Source organism: Acomys russatus, chromosome 4 (assembly GCF_903995435.1).
Source record: "Acomys russatus chromosome 4, mAcoRus1.1, whole genome shotgun sequence".
Lineage (NCBI taxonomy): Eukaryota > Metazoa > Chordata > Mammalia > Rodentia > Muridae > Acomys > Acomys russatus.
In genome coordinates this window covers 3,642,435-3,662,415 of record NC_067140.1, presented here as the reverse complement: position 1 = coordinate 3,662,415, position 19,981 = coordinate 3,642,435, and the positions used below count along the sequence as shown (strand labels likewise).

Sequence of the window (19,981 nt, the reverse complement as noted above, 5' to 3'; positions counted from 1 at the left end):
ACATGGGATCTTGGAGGAGGCATCTGGAGGAAAAAGATAGGAATTTGGTGGCCTTGAACCTATAAGTGTATGATTGAGTGCACATCTTCTTCTTAGAGTTGGGCGAGGCAACTTACCCAGGCCTCTGGAGCACATAGGGGAAAGGTAGGAGTGGCCCCATAACTACTTAGTGGCCGTCTTGCCGCTACAGCAGCCTGTGTTTTCCTGTTCAGGCAGTCTGTGTTGTTTTTTTTTGTTGTTGATACTTCCAATGCACATCTATAATGGGTTGTCTCTATCTCCCTCCCACTCCACCCTTCTTTGTATGTATTTACTCCTGGGAATTGAACCCAGTGTCATGTCCATAACTGGAAAACTCTCTACCACTGGGCTTCATCCCCAGGGTGTACTGGATGTTTTGGTTTTTCAGTTATGTTATGTAAACATGTTTTTGTTTCAATCCCAGGTGTAGGATATGGGGGTTGCTCCACATTGTCCACAGCAGCAGACTGTTTGCCTTATGAGGCTTGAAGAGGGGTGTGGTTTTTTCAGCTGCAATTAATTCTGAAGACTCTGGAGAAGGAATAAATATGAGAGCCCAGAGCGGGGGGTGGTGGTGGCGGTGGGGGATGGGGAGAGAGGGGGGCTTTGAGGGCTTCGAGGAGGCTGATGGAGAAAGAAGGCTGCTGGTACTTCCCCCTGCTGCTCCTAGTTGCTGTTGTTGCCCTTTGAGAAGAAGTTGGAGATATCCTAAAGTGAGGATTGAAGTTGCCCCAAGGAACCCAATGACCTTAACCAGCTAGAACTAAGTGTAAAGAAGTATTCTCTTCCTTCTAACCTTCTTTTTCTCGTACCTAGGATCAGGAGGTTGGAAGGGAAGTCGAGGCATAGCCCCCCCAATAGAGTTAAAAATAGTGGGTACACCAGTCTAAATTTATTTTATTTTATTTTGGTGTTTTGAGACAGGGTTTCTCTGTCTAGCCTTTGCTGTTCTGGACTAACTTTGTAGACCAGGCTGACCTCGAACTCACAGTGATCCTCCTCTGCCTTCTAAGTGCTGGGATTAAAGGCATGTGCCACCATGCCTGGCTAGTCTCAGTTTTTTAAAGATGTTGTCTCACTGTACTTTAGACTTCATTCAAACTCACAATCCATTTTACCAATCACTTTGATGTTCTCCCTCACCCTCAGACTCTGAAATAAAGAAGCCAGCCAAGCTTTGACTAAATATCTGAAAGCATGAGACAAAAGAATCTTTCTTTTTGTTGAGGCGTTATGTCATGGTGGTCAAAGCGAGTATAGCATCTGTGGTCTCTTCCCCATGTTAAGTGAGTGAGGCTTTGTGAAGAGGTGAGATTTGATGTGCATTAAAGAGCAGAGGGACAGTGAGATGCCCCACCCTGCCTCTGTTCCATCTCCCTGGAGCTGTAGCCATGGCTGTAAGGTGACATGTAGGAAGAGGTACCAAGATGAGTACATGTTCTGCTATGCTAGTACAGTGTCATGAAACGGTCACTGAACATATAGGCTGCCCTTCAAGCCAGTGCTATTCTACTTTGTAAAGATAAGTGGGCATTTCCCATCCTGGGAGAGTGTAGTTAGACTTTTAGTTTCTTAAAATACACAGAAATATTATAATGTTCTGTATTTTAAAAAAAGATTTGTTTAGTTATTATTATGTGTACAAGTGTTCTGCCTGCATGTACACCTGTGTGCCAGAAGAGGGCATTAGATTACACTATAGATGGTTGGGAACCACTATGTGGTTCCTGGAATGTGAACTCAGGGCCATTTGAAGATGAGGCTGGTGCTCTTAACCACTGAGCTATCTCTCCAGCCCAATGTTCTGTATTTTAATCCCAGGTGTGGCATGTGGAGGGCTGCTTCAGATTGTCCACAGCACCTGACTATGATATGCCTTGTGCTTTAGCAGAGGTGTGATTTTGCCAGTTGCAGATAGTTTCTGTAATTTTGTGGTGTTTATAATTCAGGGGACTTTGAAAGCTTGTTTGCAGGAGAGCAACTACTTATATACCCTTGACCAAAGATTGGTCCTCCTTTCTTTGTGGAAGATCATTCTCCCTCGTGAGCATGCAGCTACATGCACATGGAACAGTGAGGAAGGAAGGGGACATCAGCCTAGCCAGCTGGATCGTTGTAATCAACCGTGGTGATCAAAGGGGTGACAGAATTCGTAGTCAGATTGCCTTCATCCTGAGCGACGTAAGCCATGCCCTCAAAGACATGCATGGTATGTACTCACTGATAAGTAGATATTAGGTACAAAGTACAGGACAACCACACTACAGTCTACAGACACAAAGTAGCTAAGTTACAAGGAAGACTGATGGAGGATGCTTGAATCTCACTCAGAAATGGAAATAAAATAATCACTGGAGGTGGATGGAAGGAGGAAACTGGGTAGGAGAGGGATGGGGAGCGGAGGAAGGGTGGAGAGTAAGAGTAAGGAGATGGGGATGAGGCTTGGGGGTTGGGAGAGGGCTAGCTGAGAGAACAGAAATCAGAGGTGGGGGGTGTGTGACTCTGGGATTTTCCAGAGACCTGGGATAGTGGAGGCCCAGGAAATGTATAGGGGTCACTGTAGCTGAGACTCCTAGCAGTGGGGGATATGGAGCCTGAAGTAGCTACCTCCTGTAACCTGGCAGGACTTCCAGGGGAGGGATAAGAACACCACCACATGCACAAAACCTTTGACCAAAAATTTGTCTTGTCAACAAGACATTCAGAGACAAAGATGCAGCAAAGATTGAGGGAATGGCCAATCAAAGACTGACTGGACCTACTTGAGACCCATCCCATGGGAACAAACCAATCCCTAACACTATCTATGTTACTCTGCTATGGTTACAGATGGAATCCAAGCACATGGCCCCAGTCACAATTTAGAGAGGTCTTCTGGGGCTTGAGAGACAGCTTGGTTGTTAAGAGCACTGACTGCTCTCCCATAGGATCCAGCACCCACATGGAAGCTCCCAACTATTCATGACTCCAGCCCTAGGGATCTAGCACCCTCTTCTGGCCTCTCTGGGTGCCAGGCATGCCCATGGGCCACATACATGTATGAAGCAAAACATCAACATAATCAAAACAAATAAATACTTTTTAAACTAAAAGAAATATCTTTCCACATCACTTAATATAACTGATGCCCACAGTCAGGCACAAGTGGCCTCTCTTCCAGATGATTCTCACTAAATTTTGTCAAATTGATAATTAACACCACTGCCAAAGGCAGCCATGGTAAAGGATCCAAGACCGAGTCATGTAGGTTTTGATTTCTTTAAGTGTACTCTTATGGCTTATTTTCTCAGGAATTTTTCAACCCCAGTGCCTCATCATAGTTGATGATTTGTATATGCTCTTAAGGGCTCAGAGCTCTGTTCCTGAAGCACCATCTTTTTGTGGCCTATTGGCTGGCTCACACCCAACTTGTGTGGCTCTCCAAAGAAGAGGCATGGGCCCAGCATGTCATCTAATCAATGCTGATGCCACTGAACATGGGGGTCTTCGCTTTGGGTTGTGTAGTATTTGTCACACAGGCTCCACTGGAGGGGTAATGCCATTTTTAAATAATATTTTTATTAATTCTTTAAGACTCTCATGCATATTCAATGTATTTTAATCATATTTACCAACCACTTTCCTCAGTGACTTCTTCCAATCCAACTCCTATTCCTTACCCCCTCTTATCTTCATTAAAATAAGATAACTGACCAAATCCATTTGTGCTAAGAATGTCCCATTTGTGGCTGAGCACACCTTAGATGCTTCTTTTCTACACCTTGACCAGTTGTGAGTTTTGCGTTAACTACCACCCACTGCACAGAGAAACTTCTAGGATGAGGTCTGAGTATTGCACCACCTCTAGGTAGAGACATAGGAATTTAGAGGGCAGTTTGGTACTATGTCCACTTAGCAAAGCAACAGTAGGTTTATTCCTGGAGCCTATAAGTTCACCAGCAATAGTTCTTGGCCAGATTTACTGTACCAAGCATGGGTTCCTCCTATGGAGCAGACCTTAAATTCAATCAGAAAGTAGTATGTTACCCAGTGACATTCATGCCACAGCTGTGCCCATAGGCCTATCTTGCCACATTGGATATAATTGCAGTTTACAGGAGTCATATCTGGTAAGACTGGTTAGGAAAGCTAATCAGTAGGGTAGACACTTCCTGGTCAATTCCAATGTGATTTCTCTATGACAAAAGCATGTGGTGTCTTCAGCAATATGGTCTTACTATCATGTTCTTGAGGAAAACCAAGAACAGTAGCAATAGACTGTATGGTTTTGGAGGCCTCTAGGACACCCCTATCTAACGTCTATAAGCACTAAAACTGACTAAAGCACTGAGCTCTTCTATTGGCACCCTGTGGCTTCTGGGCAAAGTATTATCCCTGTGTAGAGTAATTATAATTCATGTATAATAAATGTATGAGCCATAAAATGGTCATTTTCTATGTAGCTATTTCAAACTTCCTTAATATCAGTTATCTCTCCCTGCCTCCCTCTTCCTAACCAAACCGTCCTTCTCACTATTTCCCCTTTTCCCTTCATATCACCTGTTTTCCACACCCTCACCCTTAAAATATGTTTTTCTTCTCTTCACCAATAGCCCCTTTCCACCTTCCTGGATTCTACAGGCGCTCCAAGTAAAGGACTAAATGGTCATCACTAGGATCCACACACACGTGGGAATGTGAGAGGTTTGTCTTTCTGAGACTGGGTTATCTTTCTCAGTATAATTTTTCTAGTTCTATCTATTTACCTACAAATTTTTTGTTCTTTACAATTGAATAAGATCCCACTGTGTATAGGGACAACATGTCCATCATCCATTCATCCATAGATGGATGTCTAGGCTATTTCTGTGTCTTAGCTGTTGTGAATAGAACAACTATGAACATGGATGCGCATTTTCCTCTGCAGTAGAAAATAGTCTTTCAAGGATATGTCCAGGAATGGGTTAGTAGGACCGTATGGTAGATCCATTTCCAGTTGTTGTTTTCAATTGCGATACCAATTTTGGCAGTGGCTGCACCAGTTCGTACTCTCCCCTACAGTGAACAAGGACACCCCCTTCTCTGCCTCTTCACCAGCGTTAGTTGAGTTTTGTTTTCTTAATGTTAGCCATTCTGACTGGTGAAAGGTGAAATCTCAAAGGGGTTTTGATTTTCAAATTCCTGATGGCTAAGGATGGTGAATACCTTAAAAATATTTCTTAGCCATTTGTATTCTCTGATAACTCTCTGTTCAGTTCTACAGCCCACTTTAAAATTGTGTTGTTTTCTTTGTGTTTTGAGTATGTTCCAGATGTTAATCCTCTGTCAGATGGCTATTCGACAAAGATATTTTCCCCTTCTATAGGCTGCTTCTGGAGGCATTTAATAGTTTCTTCTTCAGTACAGAAGTTTTAAAATTTCCTCACTGCCACTTTTTTTTTCCATTATTGACTCTGTTTTCTAGGTGGCTGGGGTCATAGTCAGAAAGGCCTTACCCTCTCCCTGTCTCCTTATCTAAAATATATTTAGTAGAGTGCTTTATAGGTTGTGTTTCAGCTAGTCCAATAATGGCTTTCTACAGAAAGTCCCAGAATTCAGTAGTTGTTCAGTCCACAAGCCTGGATGTCTCTCCTGGTCTTGAGTGTATGTTGGAACCTGAAGACGTAGGTCTAATGCCAGTGAAGGAATGGAGTTGCCATGGAGAGCAGAGCAAGCAGGCAAAGAGAGAGTGCTTCCTTCTTCCATGTAGAGGCTGTAGTGTTGCCAAGATTTAAGCTTCTGCCATCAACTTAAAAAAACCCTGTTACCCATCACAGTGACTGCTGTTTTCATATTGCACTAGCAATGCTTAATTTTTTTTCTTTTTGTCTTACAATAGTTAGATGGCTTTTAAGTAGTAAAATCCAGAAAACACAAAGTAAGTGATGTCTGGGAATGTTTCTATACAAGAGGTGGCGGTACTATTCTTCACTACAGTGGGATATAGTAGAGTCTCTGGCCTGAGGAGAAGAGCTGAGGGAACTCATGTGGTCTGGCCTTCATTTTCTGGGGTACCACTCTTGCTTTGGGGTAACCCATGGCTTGAATCTTGTCTCTATGTCTTTATTGAGCTCTACTGACTAATAGCAAAATGGTACCCAGGTAGGGATCACAAAGCAGAGAGTCTTCCTGGTGTATATGGCATTCATGTTCCTAGAAGTAATCTTTTTTTGGGGCATGGGCATTTCATGTGCTAACTATGGCTGTACTGAACTTACTATGTAGATCAGGATGTCTTCCAACTTACAAATATTCTCCTCTTTCTGTCTCCTGAGTGCTGGGTTTAAAGGTGTGTGCCACCACACCAAGTGAGGAAGTTACTTTTTTCATATTTTTAGGTTTTTAGCATTTATTAGTGTACTTTTATTGACTTAGTTTTAAAACCCCCCCTTTTTTTGGCTTGTATAAATGTTTTTTATGTTCATGCACATAGAGGTGTGAATATGTGTATGCTGGTAGTTGTGCAACTGTGTGTGTGTGTGTGTGTTTGTGTGTGTTGTATGTATGTAGGAGAAATTGGGGGTGGTTGTTCTACCTGTCTATCCCCCCGTTTTTTTCACTGTTTCCCACTGGCTTGGCACTCAGAAACTGAGATAGGTTATTGACCAGTGATCCCTGGCCAGTAGTCTCAGAGATTGGCCTAAGAAGCTCAGGCATCCTTTAATGTGTGTGTTACAAGGCAGAGTTCTACAAACAGATATATCCGCAGCTACTACTGTCTTTGCTTTTAATGCAGGACCCATGGCGAGAAGTGTACTTACTAACCTGGGACACACTAGCCTTTTCTGCATGGTTTATAGTGGTCTCAGACTCTTACCTGCTCTGATTCATCTCATGTTGTGTGACTGAACTGTGTTCCTCCATTTTTGACTCATAAGAAAGCATCCATCAGTGTAAGAGGTAAGCATCTTGAGTGAGGAAGAGGTTAATGTGAACTAAGTGTTACAGGAGCAAGGCTGTGACCTATTGCTCTTTTGGTCTTTAGGCCTGTGGCGAGCAGTACAAGGTGATGGGAAGAAAGTGCTCACATGACGGTTAGGGAGCCAAAACAAGAAGAGGAAGAGACAGGCTTCCCATCTGTGTGAAGGAGGTGTCCCCAGTGACCTCAAGCACTACCTACTGGCCCCATTTTTTAAAGGTAGCACCTCCCAATTGCACCAGTTGGGCAGCAAGGCCTTTACCACCTGAGCCTTTGTGAGGTACTCCAGATGCAAAGAAAGATGGAGGTGAGGGCAAGAAGGGTTTAATCAATGTCAGGATTGTCCCCCAGAGACGCTTGTCCGGCCAGAGAAGGCTGGATTTTGATGTTTCATGTTATTGTTCATCCCCAAGTAAGAAGTCCTTTGCATGCTCATGAACGTGTACCAGAGTTGAGACCCGAGTCATCTTTTACTTTTGCATGAAGGGGCTGTTTATTAAGGAGCTGATTCCAACAATGCTGTTTCCTCCTACTGTTCTTCTTTTGCCCTTGTCACTCAAGGCAGAGGATCGTGAGCATGCTGAGGAGACTACTGCTATTGTTCCCTCAATCATATGAATGGGGCTGCAGGGGATGGAAGAGATGCATGGGGGCTCTGCTGTCACTGAGAACTTTGTCTGGCTTCAGTAGTGCTAGGTTCAGCTTGCTGCCTGAAGGTCATTCTGAGGGAAGAGAAAGACAGTGGTTACTGCTCTTAACCCGGGATGTTGACAGCAGGCTTGGTAAGTGCCAACCTATCCAGCCCTACGAGATCACATAGCAGTGCGTCAGGGATGGAGAGAGAGCATCTGCCTGGGAGCACCTAGAGAGTTTAGCCTAGGGGAGAAGGAATTTGAGGAGAGTCCTCTGGCAGGAGGGGAGTCAACCCAGACACAGCAGATGTAAGACGCTGACTCAGGGGGCACAAGATCCTGAGTGGAGCACATGCTGGCGCTGGCACCATGCTGGCTGTTTAGTAACTAAACTTTTACTGCTATCGCATGAGCTACTGGGGCTGTGCTTCTTGTCACTGCAGTGTAGCTCAGATGCCATCATCTGATCTGTCCCCCTGGTCAGGCTGGCTTGTGTTAACAGCCCCTCATAGCACCAGTATAAAAGAACGGGAGCATGAAAGCCACCCTGAACAGTTGCTGGTGTTCTCTCATTCAGACACCCTAGAAATGGATTTGGGCCTGGATGCAGGTAAGTATGGGGACAAAGACAGTTTAAGGTTTGAGTCATGAGAAGCTGATGTTTCCTGGGTCACGTTCACACTGCTTGTACAGGCAGATCAGGAATATGTGCAAGGTCCTGGATTGGGAACAAAGGAAAGCAAGCAAGCAAGCAAACAAAGAAAAAACAAACAAGGAAGAGTTGTATTTAATTTTCTTACCGATCTCAGCAGTTGGACAGGGGCATCCTTTATAGGAAATGAAGATACCACTGGTGGCATATTCATGTCTGCATACAGGCCTGAAAAAAGGAAGGACCATCTTGTGACAGGAGTTTAGGGAAAGGATAACCTGAGTGGCTTGTTTGACCACAGTCACAAGTGGGACCTCTGACCTGTAAGTGGCCCCAGGGGGAGTCACTGCCTCACCTAATCAACACGGGGACATGGATACTGTACACCCCAGCCTATAGGATGGGGCCAAGCTACGGGTGTATGAGAAAAGAGTCTCCAAAGCAGGTGGGGACCTGGTGGTGTCCTAACATTGAGGACAGTGATGCAGTACCTCACTCCAGGACCTGGCTGGAGCGGCACAACCATCTGATGGTCAGTCCACTATTTGGAACTATAATAGAACTAACGAGGAATGTGCACGCCTGGTGTGTGGCGCCATCGTCATTGTTGTCCAATGAAGTAATGGCATACTCTTAAGTGTCCTAACCCTAATGTCTGTGGGGGTGGGTGACCCAGGTCCACTGCTCATCTGTGTATTCTGACAGTCCTGCATCAAGCCACCTGTAGACAAGACTTCCTGGGCGCTGCAGAGGAGGCCATTTGATGTGCTCCCCCTTTCTATCACCACATGCTTCACTTCTGGGAAGAGAAGGTGAGGTCTAACCCGCAGAAACAGGGTGGCCTTGTGCTCAGTGCTCAGTGACCTCCATGTGTTCTTCCCCTTGGGCCTCTCCTGGGTGCTGAGTGTGCCAGCATCGGAGTTATTAATTCCACATACCTTTTAAATTAGCCCAGCTCTTCTTCACGACTTCGGACATAATGCCTTCCACCTCTTCCTTCTGCAAAACACAGGAGGACATTTTCAGTAGAGCCGTGCAGTCCTCAGCTTGGCCTGAAGGCCCAGGAGCATCAGCTCAGCTTGCTGGTTCCTGTGGGATTTCTCTAGTTGACAGGTCTGTCACACGTCAAGGGCAAATGTGGAAGTGGATCTCCATGCATCGATGGGGCTCTTGTTTTTGGGCCCCAGTTGGGTTTTGTAGCCCTTGTGGCTCTTTGAGCAGAGTGGTATTGGCCTGGTCAGTGCTGCTCTGCTCCAGAGACAGCTTTGGGACTTGAGGAGAATCTTGGTGTCCACAGGAAAAAGAACTGGCAGGAGCTGGTCACTGCTGCACGCTCTGACATGGGTTCGAGGATCTAGGTCTCGGCCTCTCCCTGTCTTAAAGCTCCCTTCTCTCCCATGTGACCCTCTTGTGAGGCATGCACTGTTGCTTCTGCACCTCTGCTTCCTTCTCAATGCTCACCCTCCTTGTGGGAAGTTATGCTAGTGCAGCACTGGCATGGGGTTCCACTGTAGCAGTACCCTCGTGTCTGCACAGAGCGGATACTCTTTAAACTCTCCCCCTTAACGGCCCGGGGACAAGTGTTTGGATAAATGACTGTGTCCCCTGTCATATGAGTAGCTATATGATGGCAATCCTACTCGCTCCTTTTCACCGAGTCACAATTCTGGAACATCCTGTCACTGCCTTGCTAAAGAGAGATGGAGGGATTACTGGCATTGGAGCGACCCCAGAGTCTGCCACTTGGCTGACTCCTCATATCTGGGGCTGCTAAAAGGGCAGAATTCCTAATCCTGTGCCTGGGCACCCACTATGGGTCTCTCTCTTGCATGTGGCACCTGCCCTTCAGGATCTTCCCCCCTGTTTTATGTTTGTATGTATGCTCCTTGTAGCCCCGCCCCCACGGATGTCAGTTGGGTATGGGCCACTGTGGTTTAAGAGCTCTCCAGAGAGCCAGTTAGGCACCTGCAGCTCTGTTACAAAGGAGGTAGGTGTGTGCTGTAGTCTCCATTGCCCTCTCTTTCCCCGAGTCCTGAATCACTGAGTGTCTGGCCTTGACATGGTTTCCCACCTATCATGGGTCAGCTAGAAGGGCACATCAACTTACAGCTTCAGGGGGCTTCACGCTGTGCTTGACCTGCCAGCAACAAAATACGGAGATATGTTAGGTTCATGAGAAGGGAACTGCTTACGTTTAGAGCTCAAGTCTTATCTCAATTGATTTTGAGAGCATCAGCTGTAGACTGGGCTCTGCTAGGAGAGTAGACATGTGAATGAGGTCATGTAAGCCTAGATTCCCAATTCTGTAAGGACTCAGATATTTGCCCAGACCCAGAACCCAAAGGTGTGTCTGTTGTAGTACCTGTGAGCTTGATGTTTGGTTCCAGTTTGGAATCTGAAATCTTGCTGCTATGAGAGATATATAATTGCTGAAATGACAAGAGTGAGCATGAGTGAAACATGGGGCCAAGGCCTTTCCCACTGCTGTGGGGGAAACCGAGGCACAAGGGGCCTCAGGCTTTTGGCACCAGCTCATCCCATGCACCTGAGTCCTTGGACTTCTTCTACGTTAGTCAGCCTTCATTTCTCAGCACTCACCGTTTTCCCAGTGGCAAAGTGCTCACCATCCTTTGTGATGTTAACTTTGTACTGGACTTTGAGGAGATTGTCTTTCTGTGAGGCCAAGCCTACATAGGTGATCTTTGTACTCAGGTCACATCTGTTTAAAGGAGACTCCAGTTAGTGTGGGGTAGAGGATGGGAGGCGCCCTGTCATGACCCAGGCATGCATCCTTCTGTCTTTGCTGAGACACTGCGTTGGGTCCTGTGGGCTTGGCCACCCAGCTGGGTCCGTGCAGGAGAAAAAGAAATGCCAGGCCCATTCCCACCCCTTGCCTCTGTTTGCTTCCGTGTATGGAGGTTGGGGCAGAGAACTTGTGTAACATTGCTTTCTACCAAGCCTATCAAAGCAGAGTGTTTCTCTGTCCTTGCGTCCTGCAAGCCCACGTGTGCACTCTGTGGTACAGATGCTTGTGTGCTGTTTCACCTGATCATGGGACCTAGTGGTGGACGACACACGCTTAATATTTATGGGCTTATGAGCCAATAACTCCCTCTCCCCTCTGTCCCCAGAGCCTGCCCCTGTGGCCTTGATCTTATTTATGTCTGCAAGAATTTTAGATCTCATTCGCTCCATCACCTTCTTCCTGAGAAGTGACAACATTCTGAGCTGATGTCTAGAGTGTTGGGGACCAGGGACTGATGGAGGACACTCACCTGGACAGAGCTGTTCTTGGCCACATGTTTCACAAGTGTCTTCAACATGGAGGAGGAAATAGTTAGAGCAATGCTGGCATTTTTGGGAGCTTGAGGCAGCCGACCTGCAGGTACAGGCACTGAATTTTTGCTGAAATTGGCTTCAGCCTAAGGAAGGGAGGTAGAGAAACGTCTGTGTGAGTTCCTGAGACTGTCACCAGCGTGTAGGCCTTGTGGCCTTGCTGTGGGTGCAGGGCGGGCGAAGAGGCGTTAGCTTCAGTGGCAGCAGCAGCCTCAGGGCAGTCAGACTTTCCTAGGGGGCCACTAACCTTCCCATGAAAGTGCAGGACCTTTCATGATAGATTTCATGGAAGCGTGTGTGCCTGTGCGTCATGGTGCATTGTGTGTGCCCCTGTGTGTCTGTGTGTGCGCGTGTGCTTGTGTGTTTAAAGTCACATCCTCTCCTTGTGACTGTGTGTAGACCCAAAGGGCCTTCTCCTTTGTGTTTTCTTTGTTCTTCCCTTCCATCCTTCCTATGTTTCATGAACCATCATATGGAGGAAAAAGTTTAGATATTCTGGCTTTTCTTGGGCATTTTCTCGTTCTTTCTCCCTTTGTCCCTTCGTCCTTCCTAGTTTTATTCACTCCTTCCCTCTCTTCTTCTCCTGCCCTCTTCTTCTCTGTTTCCCTCTCTCAGTTTCACTCTTTTATTGTTTGAATTCTGCCCTCATATTTCTGAAGTATAACCTCTTTTTGGAAGGGATGTTAGAACATCCAGACAGGAGCACAGAGAAGAGAGACTTATGCCTCACATCGCCGGTGTTTTCACGTTTTGTGCATCCCTCCATTAGATTTCAGCATGCCTTTAGTGTGCTTCATACTCTCTTCAAAGCATGGCTCTGTCTCCACCTGTAAAATGTGTAGGGGGATCTGACCCTCAGCTTAGCTATGTCCTTCATGTGTGTGCGGGTTGTTTGATGAACTTCATCCCGTACTATGCATTTATTTGCGTTCCAGCACTTGAGTGGAGCTCTTGTGATGAATCTCCGGAAGAGAAGCTGAGTCATCCATGTCTCCTTCTTCATCACTTGTCACAGCCTGGTGTTGCCTTCCTGGTTGGTGGGTGAGCGTTTGGAAGGAGCTGGCACGTTTTGTTTTGTTGTGTATAATCGATGAGATGGAGATGTGAACTGGCCCGTGTTATGGCTGTCTCTGTTGGAGTGCCTCACAGGCCATGATCTGTGCATTGAAGGGCAGAGAACACTAGGCTGGCCATGTCCTGAATGGGCACTAGGAGCCTGACCTCGGGAAGTAGTTGATGGGTCTGAAAAGAGCTGATCTTTTCACCGTCCTGACCATCTGATCTCTTTTGTGGGCTCAGATATGCTTTCAGCCTTCATCCGTTGCCATCACAATGACAGTGAATACTTACACAGTAGAGGATGGTGAGTCCTTTGGGATTGATCATGGAACTTTGAACTTGGTACTTGAATAAGCCAGTAGCTGTGGAAGAGAGGAGAGGAGGAGGAGGAATGGGGAGAGCCCAGGTAGCCACTGATGGCTGCCGTGCCCCAAACTCTGCAGCCCTGCTCTCCCCCCAGACATCTGTATGGACAGCTACTTCCGTGTGCCTGCCAGACACAATGTGCAGCTCTCAGTGGCTTCCACATCTCAAAGAGTGCTGCCTGCTTGGGGTTAACCAGCGAGTATTTAGTTATTGTGAGGTGGAGAAGGAAAGACGGGCCAGCTGGACCCAGTATTTAGTCTAGGCTGGGACCCAGTTTCTTACTCCACCTCTGTACGTGGTTCTACCCAACATGGCCTACCAGCTGTGACTGTTGTCATGTATTAGGGATGTTGTGAGAGTTCATGATCTCAGGCCCCAGAGATGAGAGCTGGGGACTGCTCTTGATCCAGACTCCATGCAGTGTGGCTTTTCAGAGCTGTTTGGCCAGGGAAGGTCCATGCAGACCCCTGAGAGGCACTGTGTCCTATTTTCTTCCATGTGGCAGAAGCCAAGTAAGCTGAGGGAAAGGTCAGGTGGTCCGTTCTCTTCCCTACATGTGCTGAGGGGGTTGTGTGGGTCCTTTCGTTTTTTCGTATGGCATCCCAAGGGCCGTCGTCTGTGGTGTGTCACCCCATGAATTCCCCCAAGGTGCTGGGACCATCTCTGTCTCCTGACAAGGGAACTCCAAGGAAGTACTCACTGTTCTTGCAGTCATTGAAGTCACCGAGGTCGATGGCACAGGAGTTGGATTTCTCCAGCTGTGAAGTCACACAGGGTACCTCAGCTGAGGGAGCATCAGCATCTGTCCTGCCACACCCCTCTCCTGTTCTCCCCGTGAATTCTCCCTCTCTTGTGCCATCTCCCTGGCGTCTTTTTGGCAGAATCCTTCCTCTGTTTCCACATGTCTTGTGTTATAGTATCGCTCCAGACAGTATGGCCCAGAGGAGCCGATTGTCCATGGCGGCCTGATGGCCCTGGCCTCGTTCCTAAATCTCTCCTAGCATTAGGCCCTTTCCAGGATGCTAGCTTCTCTGTCTGTCCCCTTGTTTCTCCAGTGATTGAAGTCTCTGAGAGATCCCACCTGTTCCTTGGACTTACATTCTCATTCATCTCTGCTGTCAGCAGTACAGGGATGAGGTCATTCAAGGGCAGACTCACGGGCAGTGACACAGTGTCTGTGACTCTGAAAGACATACATGCCATGGTTAAATAAGTTGTCTTCATGATTCCAGACTTGTCCGTGTCTTAAACAAATCATCTCACTGATGAAGGAGTCATGATGAGGCCTGGCTTCTCAAGGTGTGAGTGACCTGAGCTCTTGGCTTGGTCTTTATTCTTCCAGGAAGATACAGAGACACCTGACCAAAGCACAGGACACCTGGCCCAGAGGTCCCCTGGATGGCTTCATCCTTGAGATCCCAGAGCACATGTGTTCACAGAGCTGCCTGTTGTCTTGGTGTAGTTGTGGATCTGACTTCACAACATTCTGAGCTCTACTTGGGGGAAATTATACTGAATGCTCCCCAGGGTGCAGCAGAGGGAAGGGAGGAAATGAACGCTGAATATGCACCGATGGAAGGCATGTCCAGGTTTCTCTGGGCGACCGAGGTTTGAAGGGCCCAGCTGTTCTGCTTGGTCCAGGGGGCGAGAAGTAGGTCACTGGCCCACAGGCCTGTCAGAGAGTTTTCTGTGTGGCCTCCTGGCTTTTTCCTGTTTTGACTCATGTCAGTGTGGTGTTCAGGGAAGCTATAGGATGAGCCATCAAAATAGAGTGAGGTGAAAAAAAAAATAGAGCGAGGTGCAAGGAAGTAATGTAGGTGAGAAGACTGTTATTGCAGGAAGAGGATGTTGTCGGCTCCCTCTGCATTTTCTGATTGTCTAGGGCCCTGCGGTGGAGCAGGTCACCTCTGGGACAGCAACAGGGACCTTCTGATACACCTTTGAGTTGACTGAATTGTGAGGAAAAAGGTTTACTTACGTCTTTAGTAACTTAATGTCCATTGTGTTGACCTGGATGTGGGTGTCTTGGACATCAAGGGTGACACATTGGGTGTTGTTGGAGGAAGTAGCAATTCTCATTGTCACTTCCACCTGGGATTGGAATTGTAGTGTCTGGATGACAGTCCCAGCCAGTCTGTGGAGAAGAAGGGGGGAGGGGAATGAAGTGCTGCTGACACCTGGAGTCCAGCGGAGATAAGGCATTTGGGACTGAGCCTCATGCTTTGGTCAAGGGTCATCCTCTAGAGGGAAGGCGAGCCCTAGTCCCATGCTCTTAGGGCCTCAGTCCCATGCCCCAGACTGAAGAGCCTGATCACTTTTGTCAGCCAGTCAATATTTGACAAACAAACATCTCATCCAGCCTTGAGGATGTCACCCGTTGCTGGTGGCACAACTACCAGCCATAAGTTTACCTGTGAGTCTACCACTTGGGCCTTTTCAGTTGTATGGAAATGCACAAGAGAAGTCTTCCAGGAGCAAGCCTGGGCTTGTTGTTGTTGCTTTTTGTTTGCTTGTTTTTAACAGGGTTTCTTGGTGTATCCTTGGTGTCCATGCTGCCCTTGAGATCACAGGGATCTGCGTGCCTCTGCCTCCCAAGTGCTGGAATTAAAGGTGTGTGCCAGCACTGCCCAGGGGAACCCTGAGCTTCCTAACATAGAAATGGTTACATGTACGTATGTATGTATATATGTATGTATGCATGCATGCATGCATATATGTATGTATTTTGTTTTCTCTTGCGTCAGTGTTTTCTTCTCTAAGCCTGGCTGCCTGGGAAGCTAATTAATTTTCTCCTGCCTGTTTTTGTGTCCTTATCATTTGACCATTGCATAGGGGACATGTATCTTAGTCCTGGGTGACGTGGGTAATCGTGGAAGCACACTCACCCATCTGCACCTATGGTGGCAGTAAGCGTAGAGTGGACTTGGATCTCATCGTCTTCCATGGCTATGTCCGTGCTCTCCTCTGTTACTTTGTCAACCTTTAAGCTGTAGAGTGACAACACAGATTCCGCTGTGTCTCATGGAGACACCCTGTCCCTCATGAGCAATACCTGTGAGGCATGGAGCTCACCACCAGCTGAACCCTGCTAGTCCTATGGCCCCTGGAGTTCCCTTCTCCACCCAGTGGTTTAAGCTCAAGAAATGCTGGTTGTGTTTTCCAGAGAGAGTTCCAGTGGGGGTAAGTATGCTGCACTCTGGGTGGGGGGGCTCTCAGTGGTCTAGCTGTCGGTTGAGTGTGAGAGGTCCCACTCTCACCTTGTTTGTCCCAAACCCAGAAAGTTGTCAAGAAAGCACTTACTTGATCAAAAGGTCTTTGGTTTTGGTCTGGAGCACATCTGAAAGGGGGTCTGTGATCTGTTCTGGGACGACATTCTTCACTTCCTCCAGGACGGAGTCTCTTATACTGTTTACATGTTCAACCTCTTCATCCAGGGATGCCTTGACTTTGGAGAGGACCTTTTTGTTCAGGAGTCCATCTCCTGTGTCCTTGCCTCCACCGGACTTTGTTAAGCTGCCCAGGGGACCCCCTAGGAGCATGTCGGTGAGACCTCCAATGGCCTTGGGGCCCGATGAGGACTTTGAGGAGTCCTCATTATCTCCTTTGCCTAGAGGACCAGGAAGGTCAAGGGCGCCTCCCCCTTGCAGGAGGGAATTGGCATTTAAGAGTGAGAGAAGGTCAGCCTCGTTCACCGTGGTTAACACTTTCCCCAGCAGGCCTCCCATGTTCACTTCGTCACACTTCACAATGTCCTCGATCTGTGGGGGCAGAGAGCCCATGAGATCTGAAAAAGATCAGGAGGCAGTTCTGGTGTCAGTTGAGCCCTAGCGCCCTTCCTTTCTGGAAGATCACATCTTGGAATACGGGCACATAGGGATTCTGCATTCTGCCTTTCACGTTTGAGTCCTGTCTCTGCTTTAGTTAAGAGTAGCCCGTGTCAGGGAAATCCACCCTCCCTGTTGTCAACAGCTCCTAATAGCTTACACTGATGCTAACTTGTGATGAGACTGTGTGGGTCAAAAATACTTAGGCATGGAGTAGGAGTGGAGCCTCATTTATGTTTGTCATTTTGCTCTTGTCATTTATTCTTCTTTTAAAAATCATGTATTGTGTGTGTGTGTATGTATGTATGTATGTATGTATGTATGTATATATCTCTGCTCACTGGCCGAGATGCACTTGTACTCAATTTGTGGTGCTGGACTGGCCCATTAGCTGTCAGGCCATCATTAGATCATTCATTATCTAATTAATTAGTAATTTGTCCTGGTGCCTCGTCCTCAATATCAGCTCTGGTCTTCAGATTCTCCATGGCTTCCCTGCTGTGTGTTCTCTGTGTTTGTTGGAGATTAACAACTGGATATGGTGTGTGACTTCTAGATGAAGCGTTTGGTTGAGGATATCTACTCTAATGTGAAAGGCCTGCAGAAGTAAGAAGGCAGTGAAGACACGAGCAGAATTAGTCTCTAGTTTCTAGTCCATTGTGCCCGAATTTCCTCTTCTCTGTGACTCATTTTCACCTCGTTAGTCTGGGAAGATTCGTGACTTGAATGTGCTCTGTTGGAGAAGGAATACCTCTGTGCCTTTGCATTTGACTGAGGCTTAGGAACGGATGGCCAGGCAGGGGTTTATCATGTGTGTCCCTCCATGCTGTATAAGTAGGAATGGGGGCATGAAGTTCCAGGGTACATAGAGAACAGGCTGATGGTCAGCCATGGCCTGAGTGTTGTAAGTCCCTGGCACGCCATTCCCGAGTGCTTGTCTTGCTGGCTCTGGTAGGAACTGCACAGAGCAATGTCAGTGCAGTGTCGACTGTGGTCAGCCTTGCTGCCTGTAGAGCTGGAGGTCACTGGACCAAGGGACATTGCTGGCTCAGCAGAGTTACAGTTGAAGGGTGTCCCTGGAAGCATCTTTTACAGGCTAGGTGCCCAAGAGTTGTATGCCTCAACAATTGGACTCTGAGGGATGGTAGTGGCCACTGTGCTAGTTCAGTGGCTTGTGGCCTCCATCTTCATCTTGTCATGCTCTGATGCAGGCCTTGTTGGGTCGTTGCTGCAGGGTTTTTTTGGGGGGGGGTGTAATGTTAAAATTGTTTCTTGTTGTTGTTTATCCCAAGAGGCCTCCCCATTTCCCTCTTCTCTCACAGATTCCTGTCTTTTGAAGATGTAACTATCCGGGTTCCTGTGCTCTTGGTCTTTGAGAATCCCATGGATTCTCATCTCATGAGCCAGTGTGTATCTCAGGGAGGGATGGGATGGGAGTTGTGAGAGAGCATGTGTGATCGAGGGTTTGCAGGCGGATTCTAAATTTGCTGCCTCCTGGGGCTGGAAAGCAGGCTGAGGGTAACCAGCTGTGGGTGTGGAGGTGAACTTGGGGCCCAGCAAGGAGGAGCCCTGTAGTGGGACACAGTCTAAGGTGGTTAGAATCAGCCGGAAGTCAAATAGCGAGGCAGCCTTTGGGGTTGGACAGTTCCCTTGTCCAGAGTACCGTGGTCTGTGCAGTGCTAAGTGTGGGAACCTTCTGTGCAGCTTCACCATCTCCCAGAACAGTTGGATGCACTGGATTTAGCCCCCTGCTGAGCCAGGATTTCTAGGTATGATCCAAGCTCCCTGTTGTGTAAGGACACCAAGCAGATGCTACAGGGTCTTGCTTTTAAAACCACTTGCTCAGAAGGCTGACTGGACCCCCTCAGAGCTCAGAAATGAGCAGCCTATGGCAGGTGTGGCCCGGACTGAAGAAGGTGAGAGCTGAAATGAGTCTTACTTACATTCTTGGAGTTTGTCACTGGAGAGGAAGTAGCTGGCTGTAGGTGTGCACTTGCCACCTATGGGGGCAGCTGGGTGCCTTTTGGGAGGTGAGCCTTGAGGTTTGGAGTCATCTTTGAGGCCTGAGGCACTTGGCAGTTTAATAGGGAGTGTCTGCACAGTGGGCACAGCAGGAGGAAGAGTGCCTACTTCTGAGGGTGTTCCCACCAGGTCAGGTGTTCCTGCTTGGATGCTCAACATGATGGCCAAGGCCTGGAGAGCCCACATCTTTGTGGCTGAAACCTGCAGAAGAGAAATTAGTCACACATCGCATTAACAGTGGGTTTCAGAGCTGTCATGTAAGCTTGTGTAGATGTCTCCCTGTCTCCTGTAAGACCATGTTATTCACGTTCTTGACAGCCCAGGATCTGCTCAGTACATGGGGATTTGGGCTGATACATGGTGGTAAATATCTGGAGGAGCTAACTCATTCCTTTATTTCTGTTTCTACCATGTGTAAATGCACTGTCAGGACGACTGCAAAATGTCAATGTAGGCGAAGCCCTGTCTGAGGTCTGACTTCCCGGGCATATGTATTTCCCAGTATGGCGTGCAGCTGTACACCCTTGGTATTTCCCCCAAATAATTTCCCTACCTTCTTGGTTTTTCAGTGCTGAGCTTGTATGCAGGTCTTGCCCATGTTACACCCTTGCTCTAGCACTGACCTATGACCTCAGCCCCTTCCCAGTGTCCCAGTCACCCTCTGTGAACATGTCAAGTTTTGAGTCCTTAGCTACAATCTCAGATCTCTTCCCCTGAGTATTTTCCTAGTGAGTAGTGCTGGAGCTTTCCCTTGACTCCTTATCTCAGTGTGTTAGCAAACTTAGGCATTAGGGCCCTTTCTCACCTGGCTTCCCTTGTCTGGGGTGGCATAACTCATCCATGGAGGCTCTGAGCTGTGCTGGTGACTTCTGGAGATTATTTCCTGCCTCACCTTCTCAGATTCCATGCTTATCGTGACTCTCTCAGTGCTTCTGTCTCTGATATTTATTTGTATGCATTGGGTTATTTATTTTTTGAAACAGGGTCTTACTATGTAGCCCCAGATTTCCTGAAGCTTGCTTGTAGACCAGGCTGGCCTTGCTTTTGCACAGACCTGTCTGCCTCTGTCCTGGAGTGTTGGCATTAACACTGCACACCACCATGCCTGGCCTGTCTTTATTGTTCTAATGCA

The 19,981-nt window shown here is 47.5% G+C and overlaps 2 protein-coding genes across 3 annotated transcripts in view; one reads left to right on the top strand and one right to left on the bottom strand.

Moving 5' to 3' along the window:
• Positions 1-19,981, top strand: part of Cdk5rap1 (CDK5 regulatory subunit associated protein 1) — a 107,470-nt gene that overhangs the window by 68,251 nt on the left and 19,238 nt on the right. Inside the window, exon 15 of one of the 2 annotated variants that reach the window (XR_007830494.1) lies at positions 7,025-7,102. The exons of the other annotated variant lie outside the window; for it this stretch is intronic. The gene's annotated coding sequence lies outside the window, so the exon portion shown is untranslated. Of the gene's footprint in view, positions 1-7,024; positions 7,103-19,981 lie in introns of those variants that run through there. 2 annotated transcript variants of the gene reach the window in all.
• On the bottom strand, positions 7,763-19,035 carry LOC127188344 (vomeromodulin-like). The gene is made up of 15 exons (XM_051144828.1): positions 18,771-19,035; positions 16,304-16,787; positions 15,889-15,990; positions 14,982-15,137; positions 14,102-14,186; positions 13,704-13,761; positions 12,929-12,999; positions 11,501-11,664; positions 10,841-10,949; positions 10,605-10,671; positions 10,435-10,442; positions 10,350-10,379; positions 9,181-9,241; positions 8,391-8,470; positions 7,763-7,834 (listed from the first exon to the last, which is right to left on the bottom strand). Exons 1-15 carry the CDS (start codon positions 19,033-19,035, stop codon positions 7,763-7,765), a joined length of 1,812 nt encoding a protein of 603 aa, XP_051000785.1.

Bases quoted from the DNA above. Each gene is read 5' to 3' on its own strand.
- LOC127188344 (XM_051144828.1), bottom strand. From the start codon at position 19,035: ATGTGGGCTCTCCAGGCCTTGGCCATCATGTTGAGCATCCAAGCAGGA. The intron at 15,991-16,303 runs GTAAGTGCTTTC...GTCACTCTACAG, and splicing joins ACCAAAGACCTTTTGATCAA to CTTAAAGGTTGACAAAGTAA. The intron at 10,950-11,500 runs GTCCCTGGTCCC...ATGTGACCTGAG, and splicing joins CAGGTGAGTGTCCTCCATCA to TACAAAGATCACCTATGTAG.